The following is a 19586-nucleotide window of genomic DNA, read 5'->3' as shown; positions in this document are numbered from 1 at the left end:
TTATTCCACCTTGAAAATCACTTTTAAATTATAATGGAGAAACTGATACAACACAGGAACTGTAATACTTGGGGTGGGGGTAATTCTATGCAGAAGAATGGTGGGAGCAAAAGTAAAGAAATACCAAATGGACAGGAGAAATCAGAAATCTGCAAGGTCTCAGTTCATCTAGCCAAGCCGAGGAATGAGGTGAGTAATGACAAGAGCAAGCAATATACCAGGTGAATTAGAGCTGCAGTCGAGAAGTTCAGCAGATGACATACCCTTAAGCCTGGATAGCACACTGTGTGATTTAGGTTTTAGAAACTATAGCCCAGGAAACATTCTGCAATAAAGGGCATATTCTGTATGGATGGACATGTGTGTGTTCCTATACTGTAGCCACTATAGATATTGAGCATTTATTCTTTTTAAAGTTTTTGTTGGGGCACCTGAGTGGCTCAGTCGATAAGCATCTGCTTTTGGCTCGGGTCATGATCCCAGAGTCCTGGGATCGAGCCCTGCATCAGGCTTCCTGCTAAGCGGGGAGCCTGCTTCTCAGTCTCGCACTCTTCCTGCCTGTATTCCCTCTCTTACTGTGTCTCTCTGTGTCAAATAAATAAAATCTTTAAAAATAAATAAATAAAGATTTTTTAAAAATAAAGATTTTGTTTATTTGACAGAAAGAAGAGAGAAAGAGCACACAAGCCAGGAGAGCAGCAGGCAGAGGAAGGGAGAGAAGCAAACTACCCACTGAGCAGGGAGCCCAACTGGGGACTCAATCCTAGCACCCTGACTGAGCCACCCACGTGCCTCGATACTGAGCACTTAAAATATGGTTAGTATGTCCGAGGAACTAAAACTGTAAATGTTTTTTTAATTTTAATGAACTACTACAGAATTTTACCATATATGGTGACCAGAATTTAAATTAAAAATTGAAATAAATTTTTTTTTAAAGATTTTATTTATTTATTTGATAAAGAGAGATTACAAGTAGACAGAGAGGCAGGCAGAGAGAGAGAGAGGGAAGCAGGCTCCCTGCTGAGCAGAGAGCCCGATGCGGGACTCCATCCCAGGACCCTGAGATCATGACCTGAGCCGAAGGCAGTGGCTTAACCCACTGAGCCACCCAGGCGCCCTGAAATAAATTTTTTAAAAAGTAGCTCTCACTAGTAATGCTTGAACATCTCTGCCATTCAGGACACCAAATAATAGAGATCCATCATGTCTTCCCCCATCCCCACCCCAAAACCCCATGCAAAGGCACCAGGGACAATTTGGGATGTATCTTTATGCTATCCTTATACTAAGATTCTCAGTCCATTCATACTCCTCCTGGGCCTGTCCTTCCTTCCTGCTGGCCTGGGGGGTCCGTGGGGGGGGGCTCCTGGTCCTGGGGGGCACTCCTAAAGTATAGTTGCTTAAAATACAGATTTCAGGGCTCCTGGGTGGCTCAGTGGGTTAAAACCACTGCCTTCAGCTCAGGTCATGATCTCAGGGTCCTGGGATGGAGTCCCGCATCGGGCTCTCTGCTCAGCAGGGAGCCTGCTTCCTCCTCTCTCTCTCTGCCTGCCTCTCTGCCTACTTGTAATCTCTCTCTGTCAAATAAATAAATAAAATCTTAAAAAAAAAAAATACAGATTTCACATCACAGCCCATATCAGTAAACTCAATGAACTATAAGGATTCTATTCAAAAAGGTTAGCCAATGTTCTAGGGGGTGCCTGGCAGGCTCAGTTGGTAGACCATGCAACTTGCTCTTGGGGTTTTTAAGTTTGCTCTCCATGTTAGGTGGAGAGATTTACTTAAAAATAAACCCTTGGGGCACCTATGTGGGTCAGCTGGTTAAGCATCTGCCTGCCCAGGTCATAATGCCAGGGTCCTGGGATCAACCCCCTGTATCAGGCTCCCTGCTCAGCAGGGGGTGCTGGCTGTGCCTCTCCCTCTGCCTGTGCTCTGCCTACTTGTGCTCTCTCTGTCAAATATAAAAATAAAATCTCAAATAAAATAAAATAAAATCTTAAAAAGGTTAGCCAATTCCTAAAAAAAAATCTCATCTAAAACCCTCAAACTAAACAATGAACATCCAAACAGGATTTCCAGCAAGTAGAAAACCTGAAAGACCAATTACCGTGATGGTTCCTGGAGCTAACTCCGATGGACTCACAGAGCTTTGGTATGCAATTCTGTTGTGCACAGAACTCTGGTCATAGGAGGAAGACGTTGTTACTGGACTAGTGGAGCTCAGCGATGAGCTGGTCAGACTGGAGGAGGTAATAACTGAAGTTGTATAGGTGGAGTTCTGTACTGCACTGGTCATTGGTAGAGAGGTATTCAAAGAATCACTAGAAAGAATAAAAAGATTTAGACATAAATTAGTGTCACTTTACATGCGTTCATCAAGAACTAGTTCATCAATTTACTGCCATACTATATATTAAACACATCTGTACCTACACATTGGTATTACTGCATTCTTTAACTATATTAAAGACAAATATTCAAAATACCCCCCTCCCCTCCCAATCAGACACACCTAATTTAAATGACAGGTAGAGGGACATCTTTAAGAATCCTAAAGAATCTGTAATAAATCCAGAAGTCTGCAATCATTTTTCTTAGATTTAATTAATTAATTAGACAGAGAGCAAGAGAGAGAATGGGCGCACACAAGTAGAGAGAGAGAGAGAGAAAGAAAGAGAGAAGCGGGCTCCCCGCTCGGCAGAGAGCCTGTGTGGGCTCGATACCAGGACCCTGGGCTCATGACCTGAGCCGAAGGCAGCCGCTTTAACCAACTGAGCCACCCAGGCGTCCTGAAAACCATTTTCAGAGAGAGAGAATACCAGCTTTTAGCTCTGGGGAGTAGAAAAATTAATAAAATCTAAAATCTGGGATTTTCTACTTATGAAGCATTCCACTGAAGGAAAATACGTGTTGGCAAAGATGCACGAGAACTGCATCCCTCAGAGATTACTGACAGACATGTAAAATGCTGCAGACACTATGGGAAAAGTTTGCTGCTTTCCTCCAAAGTTAACGTAAGGGTTACCACAGGACCAGCAATTACTAGGTCTACATCCAGAAGAACTTAAAGTACACAGAACTTGTAAATCAATGTTCACAGCAACCATGATTCTTAATACCCAAAAAGTAGAAACAATTCAAATGTCCATCAACTAATGAACAGATCAACAGAATAGGACATATCTGCACAATGCAATACTATTTGGAAATAAAATGCGTATCGGCTACAAACGGATAAACCTTGAAAACACGATGCCAAGTAAAAGAAGCCAAACACAGAAGGCCACATCTTGCATGATTCTTGCCTTATGAAGTATCAGAATAGGCAAATCCAGAGACAGAGGCTTAGTTGCCAGGGGATGAAGGATGGGGGAATTGGGAGTGATGGCGGACAGGCACAGGGTTCCTTTTTAAGGTGATGGAAGAAAAGTTCTGAAATTAGGGTACTAGCTACGGGTGCACAAACCCAAGTTATATGGTCTCCACCAGGTGATTTCTTAGACTCTATTTTGTTTTACTTTCCCAACAAGGGACTTAATTTAGTCAAAGCCAGAGAAATAAGAAGTTGTGTACCTTAAAGACTTCGAATACAAGCTGATGGGAATCTGGTTACTATTTTCACTGCTTGCAGATGATCCAAATTCAGAGAGAGAAGGTTCTGATCCAAAATTCCAAGGCGCCCAAACTGAACATTTAATCCCGTGACATCTGCTGAGCCAGGCATTTCCACTGCAGAAGCTGGGATCTGAAAAAGCAGAGCCATCACATCAGGAACAGAGATGAGAGATTTCACATCCCAGAGGCCTCTAACAGCCAGATGAGTACAGGCTTCCCCAAATCACTACTGGTACCCTGGAAGAACAATGAGCAAGATGTCTACAAAAAGGAAAAAGGCACAGGATACTTCAAAAACAAAGAGAAGAGAAAAGAAAAATGAGAAGTTAACAGCAGAATGGTCAGTGCCACCAACTGCTTCTTAGGGCAAAGGCTGAAGAAATGGGTGTGGGCAGGCTGGTGATGGGTGAGTGAAGGGAAGAGAGCAGGCCGCTGCTGAAAGCACTATCTAGCCAAAGATTCTCCGTCTACGAGACACAGGTCAATACACAAGACCTTATTCTTTATCTTATTCTATGTACAAGACACAGGTAAATACACAAGGCCAGGATTCTCTGACCCAGATCCTATAATTTGAATGAATAGTCTCTGTCTCCAACAGAAAACCATCCCCTCTAGTATTACCTGAGCCGCTCAGAAATGGCCAATTCCTTGTTAAGCAGTAAGCTATGTGTTTGAAAAAAATACCACATCACCATTTCTGAGACTTACTAACACAACCCTTGAGCTAAATGTTAAAATACAATCCACCGTTGGACCTGGGACTTCTTGATGGAGAACACACCTTAGAAGCTGGAGGTATCCGCCGCTTCGGTAGTTTGATGTGTTTAGACTGTGGTTGATGGGTAGACACAGCAATGTTTTCTACAGTCATGCTGGGAAGCTGCAAAAGCTTGTTCACAGTGGAGGTACTGTCTCTGGGTGTTGACTCTCGCAGTTTTACCTGGGAAGGAAAGGACTCCAACCCAGGAGGAGCAGCAGCAACGGCCTGAGTGTGGTGCTGCTGTCGCTGGCTCAATTGACTAAGAACCGGGGATGGTTCAGGCTGAGATTTGAAGTCTATGAAATATGTAAAGGGGGGAGGGGAAACAAGCAATAATCAATTATTTAGGAACATGGGCTTAGAGCTCCCTCTTCCACTATGACGAGAGTGAAAGGTTGTAGTCACCACCTATTTCTTCCAAGAACCTTCTACCTGAATCCTGTAAGTTGAGGGCGTGTGTGATGTATTAAAACTGATATATGATAAATGCAAAAGGATGCCTGAATGGGTTTGTAGATAATTTTTAAAGCAGAGAGATGCTGTTTACATTAAGACATATGGAGTGGGCAAAAAGAACATGGAGCTGCTACACATGTTTAGCTAAGAGAGAATTCTATTTTGTTGCTTTATGGATTTTTTAACAAAACTGTTAAAAAATATGTTTTTCAGTAAGTAATGTGATACTACAAAATCTGAAAGGTAAAAAAAAAGTGTATGACTATAAATCACCCTTTCAACCCTATCCCCAGATTCCTTCCACAGAGGCAGACATTGTACTATTTCCTGAGTATTTTCAGAGATACTGTTTCAAAACACAAATATGCAGCAGAGAAACACACATTATATATAGAGCTTCCTCACAAACCATTTGGTTTTCAAAAACTTGCCATATTCCCATGTGAAGGGCTATTTCATTTTTTGGCCACAGAGTAATCCAATGTGCACAGGCATCAATTTTTTAAAACCAATACTATATTAATGGGCTTTAGATTTTCTAGTATCTTGCTAAGAAAAAACAATGCTATAATGAATGTATTTTTATGTAAGACATTTGCTCAAGTGCAAGTATACCTGTGGGATCAACAACTAGAATAGGGTTAGGGTTCAAAGAACAACTCTATTTTAAATATTGACAAACACTTTAAAATTATTTCAATAGATACAACACACACTTTTTAATATGCTGATACCAACAAATTTTATCCTTCCTAATTTGAATGATGGAAAATGACATAAAAGATGCAAATTAAATGATACAAATTCATTGAGGCATCATTTCATATACTCCAGTATTCTTTGCCTATGAACTCTGACAATAATACCCCTTTGTCCTTTTTTTTTTTTTTAACCTGTTTAGTCTCCTTTTAGTTACTCTTTTTAATGAAGGAAGTTAGCCCTCTGTCTATGATTTTCAAATCAAATAGAAGTTGGCAATTTTTTCCAGTGAAGAGCCAGGTAGTAAATATTTTAGGCTTTGAAGGCCATCTGTTAGCACCTACTCAACTCTCCCTTTGTAGACTGAAAGTAGTTATAAGACAATACATAATGAATGGTCATGGCTATGTTCCAATAAAATGGTATTTACAAAAAACAGCTGACAAACTTAGTTGAAGGTCTGCCAACCCATGACTTAGTATATTTCCATCTTAGATGAAATCTACTTTTGGACTTTATTTTAGAGGCATGTGTAAGAAAGACAGGATTTCTAAAGAATATAGAAATAGCATGTACAAATCTAAAAACACCTATCACTCACTGCAGTGGGTTTGTGGAAAAAGGTTTAACAAAGGATTATAGCTGGCATGAGAAAAGCCACCTTGCTACACTGGCTCTTGGCCAATATCTGTGAACACAGAATTTTAATATATTCTAGGCAAAGGCTGCCAAGCACTCTTATCAGGTAAAAGTGACTCTCTGTGCCTTTAATGTCTGTACAATGTAGTTTATCATGAACACCTGCTTTCCTACTGGGAATGTGAAATTTTGGTATGTACTAGTCAGTCAGAGGGTACTTATGTATAACCAGCTCTCCAATAAAAAACTTAGAGTATTCAGGCTCTAATGAATTTTCTTGGTAGACATGACTCCAAACCTGGGAGTAGTCTCAGATACTTCCTTAACAACAAACTGTTTCTTTCAGAGAGAAATGTGTGATCCCATGTCTTTTAAGAAGCCCTAAACATAAACATGCCTAGGAAGCCAACCCTATGGTTAATAACCCTCCGCTATTCCTTAATACAGTGTGGTATTTGTATGCTGGTGGGAAATGGGGGGTGTCTTAATGTCACAAAATCTGTGACAGTACAGTTTAGAAAATATTCAACTTATATACGGACCCGTTATATTATAAACCACTGACAATAAGGCTGGCACAAACCAGGATAATTACATATAAATATTAGAATGAGAAAGCAACCCAGAGGGAGTGATTTAAAATTCCACATCCCAATTCTGTCCCCACCATATTTTGGTCGAGCTCAGAGAAAATTCTGTCCAGGCATTTACTCAAACTGTTATTTCCTTATATTTGTATGGCTTTACCATGCTTTTGCACATCTCTTCAAGTACTACTATCACTACTGATAACAACAAATAAATGCAGGTATTTATACAACACAAAGCTATCTGATTTAATTAGCAAACACAGGGGCGGCTGGGTGTCTCAGTCGTTAAGCAACTGCTTTCGGCTCAGGTCATGATCCCAGGGTTCTGGGATCGAGGCCCGCATCGGGTTCCCTGCTCAGCTGGAAGCCTGCTTCTCCCTCTCCCAATCCCCCTGCTTGTGTTCCCCCCTCTCGCTGTGTCTCTGTCAGATAAATAAAAATTTTAAGAAATTCATAAATGCCACAGAAATTCTACTAAAAAGAAACATCTCTGCACAACTTCCACATTAGTGTTCCTCAGTCAACGCACTCTGCTAATGTTTAGCATGTTCCACTACGGGCAAACCACCAGAGAAAACGTATACTTACCAAAATGACTAAGAACTGAGGACTGGGAAGTTGAGGGCTTGAGGTCCCAAGAAGAAGTGGTTGTGGGTGGACTTGTACTATTCTGCTGTGAACTTGGGGTAGTGGTAAACTGGCCCAAACTTGGAGCTTTCAACTGGTCCAAAACCTGGGAGCTGGTGATGTTTGCCATTTTGGAAGGTGCAAGCTCCCCAAATCCTGAACCAAGGACGGATGACTTTAAAAGGAAAAAAAAAAAAAAAAAAGCAAAAATCCTCAGCAAACTGTACTCCAGACTTTAAGTACATCAAGTATTTAACAAGAATTTTAAAAAACTATAACCTAGAACATTTGAATAAATGAGTAAATACTACATGAAAATATTACTACAAAATCTGATTACAGAACAAAATCTGATTAAATCCAACAATCCGTCTAGATTCTGATAAAGATATTAAAGGGAAGGGGAATATTTTATCTGGATTTTAAGACATTGCTTTGTTTTGGGCACCTGTGGGTGGCTCAGGATTAGGTCACTGCCTTCGGCTCAGGTCATGATCCCAGGGTCCTGTGGTTGAGCCCCATGTCAGGGAGCCTGCTTCTCCCTCTCCTTCTCCCTTTGTTCCTCCAACCCCCATTCGTGTTCTCCCTCTTTCTCCTGCAAATAAATTGTCCTCCCCACCAAGATTTTATTTATTTAGAGAAAAAGAGCATAAGTAGGGGGAGCAGCAGCCAGAGGGAGAGGGAGAACCAGGCTCCCTTGATGCAGGCCTCATCCCAGGACTCCAGGATCATGACCTGAACAGAAGGCAGCCACTTAACCAATTGAGTCACCCAGGAGCCCCATCAAATAAATGAAATCTTAAAAAACAAAAAGACATTGCTTTCTTTTTAAAAGTGATGCCACAGGGGCACCTGGGTGGCTCAGTGGTTAAGCCTCTGCCTTCGGCTCAGGTCATGATCTCAGTGTCTTGGGATCGAGCCCCACATGGGGCTCTCTGCTTGGCAGGGAGCCTGCTTCCCCCTCTCTCTGCCTGACTCTCTGCCTACTTGTGATCTCTCTCTCCCTCTCTCAAATGAATAAACAAAATCTTTAAAAATAATAAATAAATAAATAAATAAAAGTGATGCCACAAATTCACAAAATGGTATCGTTTTTTACACTAAAGATAAATACCATGACTTAAATGACAAAGACAAGCTTCAGAAACAAAAGTACAGTATTTTCTTAATGTATGCAACAACAGTAATCATACTTATTAAGTTTGATCACGGAATGGCTCAGCCATGTCATCCTGCAAAATTAAATGCAGGCTAGAGCACTTACTTAAAAAGTTAATATTCTAAAACCAAACAGTAAATTACACATGAGATATCTGTGTATTGGGCCAATACCCTGGACATCACTGCATTTCTTTCAAGTTGTTTTGATGACTAAGAACACCAAATACGCTCCTTAACTAAGTATCCAAAAGAAAATGTTACACCTCTTCTATCTATCTTCATTCATCTATCCTATCAGGTCAGATACCAAGAGCCAATGAGAATGATATATGTAAAAAAATGAAACTGGACCACTTTCTAAAACAAAACACAAAAATAAACTAGAAACAGATTAAAGACCTAAATTTGAAACCTGAAACCATAAAAATCCTAGAAGAGAGAACATAGGCAGTAATTTCATTCACATCGGCTACAGCAAACATTTTCCTAGATATGTCTCCTAAGGCCAGGAAAAAAAAAACAAAAATAAACTATTGGGACTATACCAAAATAAGAAAAGAAAACAAACAAACAAACAAACAAAAAAACACAAGGAGAATGAAAGCCTACAACTCATGAACACAATGGCAGATCAACTGCATTTCTACATATCAAGATCCTTCAGTTTCTAAAAAGGTATTTATCAAAAACTAACTTTTTAAGGGCCCCCGGGTGGCTCAGTTAGTTAAGCATCTGCCTTTGGCTCAGGTCATGATCCCACAGTCCCAGGACTGAGTTCCACATGGGGCTTCCCAGTCAGTGTGGGAGTCTACTTCTTCCTCTGCCCCTCCCCCCTCGTGCTTGCTCTCTCTCAAATAAATAAAATCTAAAGAATAATAAAAAAAATAAACTTTTTGAAACATTTAAAAGGTCAAAAACAGGAATGACCTGCATTCTCTGAAGAGATCAGATACAGAAAGTTGAAATTATTATTTCTGTTAACACTACCCAAAGGCATGGAGTATCCCAGTTGTTTTAAGGAAATTCAAGTTCTCCAATCTGAGCAAAACATTAGGTTATAAGCAGTTTTGCACATAAATAACAGAATCTGCTAACATTATTTATCACTACTCCAGAGGCCTTCCTCATGCTGTCCCAAACACAGGTCTTATGTTGCTATGAATCCACCACAACCCAGTTCAAGCCCCCTTGTTCAGTAAAGGCTTCCAGGATGATGCTTCTATTCTTCTGATCGCTTTCCTCCATCAACTATTATCAAATGCAGTTTCTGTGTGTTTTGCAACACAATGAAATCACTGAATCAAGGACTAACGCTTAGCTTCAGGTTAACACTTAGCACAGGACTTCTCAATTTCACCTGTATTTTAATCAATGGGGGCTTTAACAATGTGTATACTGATACACAAATATGTGTGCACTCACATATACACAAACATACACAAGTGCCCAACTTGCAATCCCAAAATTGTGACTTATTTGGTCTATGTGGACTCTGGCATTATATTATTATTACTATTACTACTTTTGTTATTTACTCAAGTTCCCCATTGATTATAAAAGTACAGTAGGTTGAGCACCTTTGTTGTAATATGCTAAACAATACCTGTTCCAGTTTCTCAAGGTGCTGTTCATTATGAAAGGCAACACACCAGAAGGCACTGTTAAGAACAAAAAACACGGGGCGCCTGGGTGGCTCAGTGGGTTAAGCCGCTGCCTTCGGCTCAGGTCATGATCTCAGGGTCCTGGGATCGAGTCCCGCATGGGGCTCTCTGCTCAGCAAGGAGCCTGCTTCTCTCTCTCTGCCTGCCTCTCCATCTACTGTCAAATAAATAAATAAATAAATCTTTAAAAAAAAAAAAAAACAAAAAACAAAAAAACACTACTTGTGTTCTACCTATGAGTGTCCTGGCTGAGATTCCAGCAGGTCAGCCTAGATATTATGTCAGCATACCAGTAGCAGATGGAAAGGCAAAAAGAAGAAAGGACAGGAATGGTTCAATCAAAACTTGCAGGCACTGCGGCCCCTGGCTGGCTCAGTTGGTGCAATGTGTGGCTCTTGATCTCAGGGTTACAAGTTCGAGCCCCACACTGGGTGTAGAGATTGCTTTAAAAAATTAAATAAGGGGAGCCTGGGTGGTTCAGTGGGTTAAAGCCTCTGCCTTCGGCTCAGGTCATGATCCCAGGGTCCTGGGATCAAGTCCCGCATCTGGCTCTCTGCTCCGCAGGGAGCCTGCTTCCTCCTCTCTCTCTCTGCCTGCCTCTCTGCCTACCTGTGATCTCTCTCTGTCAAATAAATAAATAAAATCTTTAAAAAAATTTAAATTAAAAAAACAAAAAACAAAACTTGAGGGTATTATTAGACCTTCTCAAAACAGAGACAGCATCATGCCCTGGGCTGTCCTACTTCAAGCACTGACACCCTCTCATACATAATCATCAGTGACACTAAAAATGCCAAGTCCCAAGCCAGTTATACATGACATGACATGTCTGCAGAGTAGAAGACAGCAATGAAAAGTTTACATATTTCATTCTCTATTTTATTAGGGTTCAGCAAATGATTTTTGAGTCAATAAGGGGACAAGATATCATATTTTGTACAAAATTTTTGTTTTCTCAACCACAGATTTCAGGTAAAACATAGCAAATGAACCAAAATAATTCCCACTAGTGAAAGCTGTGGATCTGTATTCCAAACGCCCCCATCCCCCCACTGCCAAATGAGAGCTGCCTAAAGTTAGGGCCTTCAGTTCACCATTCTGCAGCCACATTCTTTGATATTCTATGCTCTAAGATTTTACTCCCATCAGACTATCTTCATATCCTTCTCTACCAGTTCCTAGAGTCCTGACAGGACTTAAATTTTCATGGGAAGTTAAAGCCAGATATGCAAGCAGCAGATACCCCTGTTTTAATGAAAACATATCCATATCATAAGGTCCTCCACTAGAGTGGCATGTTAAGAAAAAGTACACTAATTTTACAAAAAAAAAAAAAAAAAAAAAAAAAAAAAAAACCAAAAATGCAAAAAATATAAGCACCTAGAAATGTTTTAGCATGATTTTAGCAAGCCAATTCTGACAAAACATCTGCATTTAACTAAATTGGAAAAAACAATGAATTTTCATGTCGTAAGTACAGACTTTCAAACCAAATCCAAGAAAAAAAAAATTACCAGTAAGAAGGATGCCTGAGTGATTACGACTCAAGATTTCAAACTAATTGTAAAAAAGGTAGCACAGTCATTAAACATCTGCCTTCACCTCAGGTCATGATCCCAGAGTCCTGGGATCAAGACTCGTGTTGGGATCCCTGCTCAGCAGGAAGCCTGCTTCTTCTCCCTCCCCCACTACCCCCTGCTTGTGTTCCTGCTCTTGCGGTCTCCCTCTCTGTCAAATAAATAAATAAAAAACCCTCCACTTTACCCGCCCCTCCAAAAAGAAGAAGTATTTCCCAATCTTTGTCCAGAAAACTCAGAGTAGCTCAATTCCACATGGCAACATCAGATATGTGCTTGGTAATTCTCACATCATTGTTTTCTGGACTGATATCTACTGCAGATATATTTTTATTTATAAAATAATTATAAGGCAAGTGTCATTCTGGAATACATTTGCTTATGGGTACATTTCTTCAAATCCCATACTAAAATAAAAGTGAGTTACCAGACTCTGAGGAGAATAGGAGTTGACAGCAGTGGAGCTGCCAGTCCCTGGTGCCATCTGATTGTTGTGCTGAGAATTTGTGAAGACAAGGGCTTGACCAAAGCCCTGCTGTTGGGAAGTTTCAAAGGAGTTGACTTCTGAGGCTTGACTGGGAGGAACAGGCTTCTGGAGCAAGGCTACCAGATCAATGCTAAGCAGACAAAAGCAAATGAGGAACGAGTCAAAAGAAAATCTTATCAATAATGAATTTGAGAAGTGAATCAATATAGAGTAAATTCATGTTAAAAATATTTAAGTGAGGAAAACCTTTGGAAACGGGAATTTAAAGGAGCCAAAAGGATAGCATAAATTAAAAAAGCATACAAAGCCACAGAGACTAAAGCAGGACTTGGCAGAGAAATGAAAAGGTACATAAAGACAGCTCCACAGAAACAAGCACAATAACAACTGATTTGAAAACTTGGAGCAATGGGGCGCCTGGGTGGCTCAGTGGGTTGAGCCGCTGCCTTCGGCTCAGGTCATGATCCCAGGGTCCTGGGATCGAGCCCCGCATCGGGCTCTCTGCTCGGCAGGGAGAGCCTGCTTCCCTCCCTCTCTCTCTCTCTGCCTGCCTCTCCATCTACTTGTGATTTCTCTCTGTCAAATAAATAAATAAAATCTTAAAAAAAAAAAAAAAAAAGAAAACTTGGAGCAAATGAGTAAATAAACAATTTTATGAAGTTTGGCTCATTTTCTGTAAAATATTTTGCCCCACTCATAACTCAGTACCAATGTTTCTTAAACTTGCCTCAAGGAGAGTGAATCCCTGTTTGGGGGGAATGAGAACCACAGTCATGGTAGACAATTCAAGTAGTTTCCCATTTATCATAAATACCCCCCTGTGAGTTCTACATTCTAAGCTATAATATAATTTAAGTTTATATAAAACTCCAATAATTTTCTCACTTAAAAATTCAGGAAGCGGCGCCTGGGTGGCTCCGTCTGCTAAGCATCTGCCTACGTTTCAAGTGGGATCAAGCCCACATCAAGCCTGCCACTCCCCCCACTTGGGCACCCACTCTCTGTCAAATGAATTTCAAAAATCTTAAAAGAAAAAATACTCAGGAAAAAATGTACAAAATATAAAAAATGCACAAATGCCCTGTTAGCTACAACTCTTGTAAATGTCCCCAGAAGAGAGAATCATGGTCTGAAAACCTAAAAGCATGAGTAAGAAATAATCTTCTAGACCTATACTACCTGACATGTAAGTGCACTAACTCTTCTCCACAGAACCTGTAAGGTGCTCAGGATTAACTCACATAGTAATTTACTCCATTAAACCCTTTCAAAGGCCAGTTTCCAGTCAGTTGTATTTGTTTTTTTTGTTGTTGTTTTGTTTTAATGCCCTCTCATTCCCAATTGTGACCTCTGGTCCCATCTTTTCCCTCCTGTTTCACTGAGTAGGGAGGAGGAGGCTTCTTTTTTTTTTTTTTAAATGAAAATGACCCTATGAAACTGAGTAACGAATACAGTAAGGAAGTTCTATCCACTTAACAAGAAATTCCTAGCAATTCACAAAACCTTTGTTCATTTTATTTCCCTATAATGAAGTCTTACAACCATCTCATTTAACACGAAATTAAGTGTGTCAGATTCAAAATTTCCTTCAATTTTCTGAGGTCATATAAAGGCTTTCATCCTCCTAGATCATTGTATTTTGAAACCATAATCAAAGGTTTTTTGAGTTATTGTAGATGAGATGGGTAGATGAGAATTAGATATATAAAATATGTCCAAGGGGCGTCTGGGTGGCTCAGTGGGTTAAAGCCTCTGCCTTCGGCTCAGGTCATGATCCCAGGGTCCTGGGATTGAGCCCCGAGTTGGGCTCTCTGCTCAGCAGGGAGCCTGCTTCTCTCCCTCTCTGCCTGCCTCTCTGCCAACTTGTGATCTCTGTCTGTCAAATGAATAAATAAAATCTTAAAAAAAAAAATTCATTTCTGCACATTCTAATGCTTCTATTTTTCTGAAAACTCTTTTTTCTGTAATCTAGGAGACTAGATTATAACTCGTAGAGCCCATATAAAATGAGAAGTTTGTATTAGACTCAAAAGATCTAAATAAATGGTATTTATACATAGAAACCAAAGGATATTTTGTATTAGGTTCATCTGTCAAAATACAATATATTGTATTATACTAAGTGAAATAAGTCAATCAGAGAAAGACAATTATTATATGATCTCACTGATATGAGGAATTTGAGAAACAAGACAGAGGATCACAGGGGAAGGGAGGGAAAAATGAAAAAAGATGAAACCAGCGAGGGAGACTCTTAATCTCAGGAAACAAACTAAGGGTTGCTGGGGGTGAGGGAGCACGGGTGGTGGGAGGAATGGGGTGGCTTGGTGAGGGATATTGGGGAGGGTATGTGCTATATGGTGAGCGCTGTGAATTGAGTAAGACTGATGAATCACAGACCTATACCCCTGAAACATTAATACATTATATGTTAATTTTTTAAAAAACCATATATTTACAAAAATAAAAAAGAACCATTAAATAAATTTAATATTATCAAATAAGCTTACAGTCAGTGGAGCATGCAACTATCAATCTTAGGGTTTTGAGTTTGAGCCACATGTTGGGTAGAAATTACTTAAAGAAATAAAAAAGTCTTTGAAAATAATTTAAGTTAAGGGGACGCCTGGGTGGCTCAGTGTGTTAAGCTGCTGCGTTCGGCTCAGGTCATGATCTCAGGGTCCTGGGATCGAGTCCCACATCCGGCTCTCAGCTCAGTAGGGAGCCTGCTTCCCTCTCCCTCTCTCTGCCAAATAAATAAATAAAACCTTAAAAAAAAATTTTAAGTTAAACAAAACAGGCTTAACATAATCTCTATCACAAATGATGACAAGTCACAAACATCGCTATTTTAATTCATCAGATAATACAATAAATTAGAAAATGATAGAGGCTCTGTCAGCTCACAAGGAAGGTTAGGGATAAAACAAAATCTTAGAAGGAATAAGTTAAAACCTTAGAGATTCCAGGAAAGAGAAAAAAAGAGACCTAGTAAGACCCAAAACAAATTTCCGGAGCAAGAAATTTAAATTATGCTTTGAATAACAGACAAAAGGTGACAAAAATTGTTTACCTTTGCCCAGGTGTGACATGATTCTCCGCTGGAACAGCTGAGGCCGTGAAGACCTTTGTTTCAGAAAGCTGTTTGGAAAGTAATAAAAAAAAAAAAAGACTTTGCTTTTATTTTACAGAACATGAAACTAAAAATGTATCAAATTTCTGACAATTTTCCGTCAATGGTACTCTTATTACACTTCACCCAAAAAGTAGTCTAAGAGAAAGAAAATACATTAAGTGATGATGACAAGTAATATTGTTCAGGTGAAGGTAATTTTAGATTGGCAAACCCATAAAAAGGATTTCACATCAGGGAAAGAATGAAGTCAAGTCAGAGCAGGGTTCTATTTGACATTACACAAAATGAGAAAACAAAATGACATTATACAAAACGACATACACAAAAAAAAACCACCACAAATGCCCAACGTTTGGAAGGGCAAAAAAACCCTGACATTTTCTTTCCCCCAAAACAGATGGTTTTAGTATTTTTGTTATTAGTAAATCTGTATTTCTTTTTTTTATTAAGTCATAGGTTTCCATTTTTATATAGAAACAACTCTGTTGAGGTTATACCACATTCAATAATCAGATAATGCTCAAACCAAATAACTTAAGTTTTGTCATGTGAATATGTCCATGAAATCATCACAAAATCAAGACAATGAACATAGTACCCCAAAAGTTTGCTCCTGTCCCTATGTAAGCAATCCCTCCTACTATTTACCTTAGCAACCACCAATGTGTTTTCTGTCACCAGAGATGAGTGTTTTAATTTCTAGAATTTTAAGTGGAATTTTAAAATATGCAGGTTATTTTTTGGTCTGGCTTTCTTCAGTGAATACAATTATTTTAAATTTATACATATTGTCTAAATGCCCTTTTAAGTATTAAGGACCCCAGAATAAAATTTTTTGTAAGTTCAACTCACATTATTGAAAGGTAGGCTCTTCTCACATTTTCAAAGTGTGAGCTTTCAAAGGCTGAAAAATGATGACCTAATGAGATTATGTGAGAAACTGCAGAAAATCTTTCAAAGACTGCTGTAATACTTATCAACTCTAACAGTCTCAGAACTCTGAAACACTGTATAATAATCAGGTTGCCTTACATATTAATATTCTGGCAGGGGCAGAGTAGACAGTAGGTGTCCGTTTTCTATAAAAAACAAATAAAAGGGGTACCTGGGTGGCTCAGTCGGTTAACTGGCTGCCTTTGATTCAGGTCATGATCCCAGGGTCCCAGGATTGAGCCCCACGTCAGGCTCCCTGCTCAGGGAGAGCCTGTTTCTCCCTCTCCCTTTGCCTGCCTCTCTGCCTACTTGTGTTCTGTCAAATAAATAAACAAAATCTTAAACATAAATAAATAAATGAATGAATGAATAAATAAATAAATATAAAAAGTGCTGAATAGGAGTTACACTGCACCTGTTCCAAGGTGGTATCTTAAAGAGTCCCCAAGGAATTCATTTTTGCCTTAACTCTATTTAATACCTAAGATTCTATAAGACACAGAGAAAAGCAATAAAGGAGTAACTGTGAAAAGCAAAGCCACAAAAACAGTAAACAGTTCAAAGCAAATGAGAGAACCACATTAACCACTGACATCCTCTTTAACCTTGGTAGAATACAAAAAATTAGTTTCCTCCTTCTCTATTTTCTAAAAAAAGGAGAGGGGCAACTACTGGCTCAGCCAGTAAATCATGATTCTTGATTCAAGCCTCACGTAGTAGGTGCAGAAGCTACTTAAAAATAAAATCTTTTTTTAAAAGTATGTAAAAAGTAAGCAATCTCAGATTTCAAGAGACACAAGCTGTATTTTAGAATTTGTGAAAAGAAAAAAAATCAAAAGAAAATACATAAAAATTATTTAAAGTGGCTGCAACCTGGCTGGCTCAGTTAGTAGAGCATGCAACTCTTTGATCTTGGGTTTGCAGGTTTAAGCACTATGCTAAATGCAGAAATTACTTAAAGGGAAAAAATGGAGTAGGGAAGGAAGGGTTAATAGGTATTGTTGTTTTGGGTTATTCTTAGAGATTTACTTATTTATTCAAAAGAGAGAAAGTGAGTGTGGCAGGGAGGGAGAATCTCAAGTAGACACCTGTTGAATGTGGAGCCCAACATGGAACCTGACCTCACCACCCCGAGATCATGACCTGAGCTGAAAACAAGAGTTGGACCCTTAATTCAGACTGAGCCCCCAGGTACTCCAACAGTTATTGTTCTAAGTTCTTTTTTTTTTTTTAAAGATTTTATTTATTTATTTGATAAGAGAGAAATCACAAGTAGATTGAGAGGCAGGCAGAGAGAGAGAGAGGGAAGCAGGCTCCCTGCTGAGCAGAGAGCCCGATGCGGGACTCAATCCCAGGACCCTGGGATCATGACCTGAGCCAAAGGCAGCGGCTTAACCCACTGAGCCACCCAGGCGCCCCTATTGTTCTAAGTTCTACATAGAATTTTCTATTTTTGCCTTAGATTACTCATGTTTCAATCACCATTATTTTATATCAGGAAAGTTTTAAATTTTTGGATACTTTGAGAAAAGATATCCAAATTTCCTATGCTAATTCTTATCATTAATTACAAATTATACTGTGACATAATATGGACTCTCCAGAATATTAATCTCTATGTGCGTACGTTTGAACTGCTTGTTAACAACATTCACTGGAAGACCTCATCTAACCCACAGAACAACTAATCGAAAGTCAAACAGGATAACTGTTATGATATTCATTACACTGGGCGGAAAAGAGAAGGCTCAATAAGGAAAGATGCATCACTCAAAGTCAATAGGTCAGTTCAGTCAGAATTTGAATACAGGCCTTTTTTCTTTTTTTTAAGATTTTATTTATTTATTTTTAAAATATTTTATTTATTTATTTGACAAAGAGAGATCGCAAGTAGGCAGAGAGGCAGGCAGACAGAGAGAGAAGGAAGCAAGCTCCCCGCTGAGCAGAGAGCCCGATGCGGGGATCGATCCCAGGACCCTGGGATCACAACCTGAGCCGAAGGCAGAGACTTTAACCCACTGAGCCACCCAGGCACCCCTATTTTTATTTATTTGAGAGGGAGAGAGAGGAGAGCACAGGGGAGGGGGGAGGGAAAGGTAGACTCCCGCTGAGCAGGAAGCCCAATGAGCTGTTCATTACTAGGATGCTAGGATTTTGACATGAGTCAAAAGCAGCCACTTAACCAACTCAGCACCCAGGCACCCCATGGCCTTTTGCATTCTGATCCCCTGCTCATCTTCTAACCTGCCTGCTGACCCAGACAGGAGCCAAAAAGCTCCTAGCTCTAAAGCTTCTAGCACTGAAAATATTTCTTCCTCCCAAACAAACACTTGGCAAAAATTCTAGTAACAAAGACACTGAAAAATTGAACAGCTCTGTTTCAAGTAAGATGAAGTTCCCACAGCTGCTCACTCTATCTTCCTTCGTCACTGGTACCCATCCCTCCACTGATTCAAGTAAGCATCTACCTAGTCCATCATCCTCCTATTACCAGTACTACAGAGCCTGATGACATCATACCCCAAAGATTTATGGTTAATATATGGCAGAAGTGAATACATACCTTAAATCTCAATCAAATGAGCACTTCTATTGTCTCGCTTCCTCATACTCAACCCAGTCTGCTCACTAACAAACCAGATACAATACTGCTTTGCAGCAGAAAAGGGGTGGCATACTGTAGGTCATTTCTTTAAGAATGTACTTGTAGGGGTGCCCGGTGTCTCAGTCTATTAAGCATTGACTTTGGCTCAGGTCATAAATTCACGGTCCTGGGAGTTTGCCTGTCTCTCTCCCTCTGTCCCTCTCCGTTTGTGCTGTCTCTCTCTCACTCAAATAAAATCTTTAAAGTATATATATTCTTATAAAATAATAAATAAAAATATACCTGTTAAAACGGTAGGGGAGGGCAGGAAATTTTTCTCAGGAAAAAAATTTTCAAAGTCGGGGTCATTTTATGATATTAAAGGTCAATATTGGGGGCACCTGGCTAGCTTTGTCAGTAGAGCATGCAACTCTTTGGTCTTGGGTTCGTGAGTTTGAGCCTCATACTGGATGCAGAAATTACTTAAAAATGAATAAATTTAAAACCCATTATTTAAATAAATAAAGGCCAACACTTATCATCTCTTTATTCTCACCCACACAATGTTTGCTCTCAATGATGTACATATACCTGTTCTGGAGCTTGAGAGTCAAACAGAAAATTGGTACAAAACATAAAATATAGGGCTACT

General features: G+C 39.5%; 1 protein-coding gene and 1 non-coding gene across 2 annotated transcripts in view; both read right to left on the bottom strand.

Annotated features, from left to right (window-relative positions):
- The window catches only part of UBAP2 (ubiquitin associated protein 2), a 130654-nt gene that overhangs the window by 16021 nt on the left and 95047 nt on the right, over positions 1–19586 (bottom strand). The window contains 7 exon segments of the mRNA XM_004765329.3: positions 2114–2327; positions 3580–3677; positions 3680–3751; positions 4406–4680; positions 7357–7570; positions 12222–12411; positions 15355–15422. Coding sequence (XP_004765386.2) covers positions 2114–2327; positions 3580–3677; positions 3680–3751; positions 4406–4680; positions 7357–7570; positions 12222–12411; positions 15355–15422 — 1131 coding nt within the window.
- Positions 12019–12101, bottom strand: LOC123394165. Its single transcript, XR_006608925.1, has one exon. It is a non-coding gene; the product is annotated as a small nucleolar RNA SNORD121A (small nucleolar RNA).

Source organism: Mustela putorius, unplaced genomic scaffold (genome assembly GCF_011764305.1).
Source record: "Mustela putorius furo isolate JIRA1106 unplaced genomic scaffold, ASM1176430v1.1 tig00001584_pilon_pilon_pilon, whole genome shotgun sequence".
Classification (NCBI taxonomy): Eukaryota; Metazoa; Chordata; class Mammalia; order Carnivora; family Mustelidae; genus Mustela; species Mustela putorius.
This window is presented reverse-complemented; position numbering and strand designations above follow the sequence as displayed.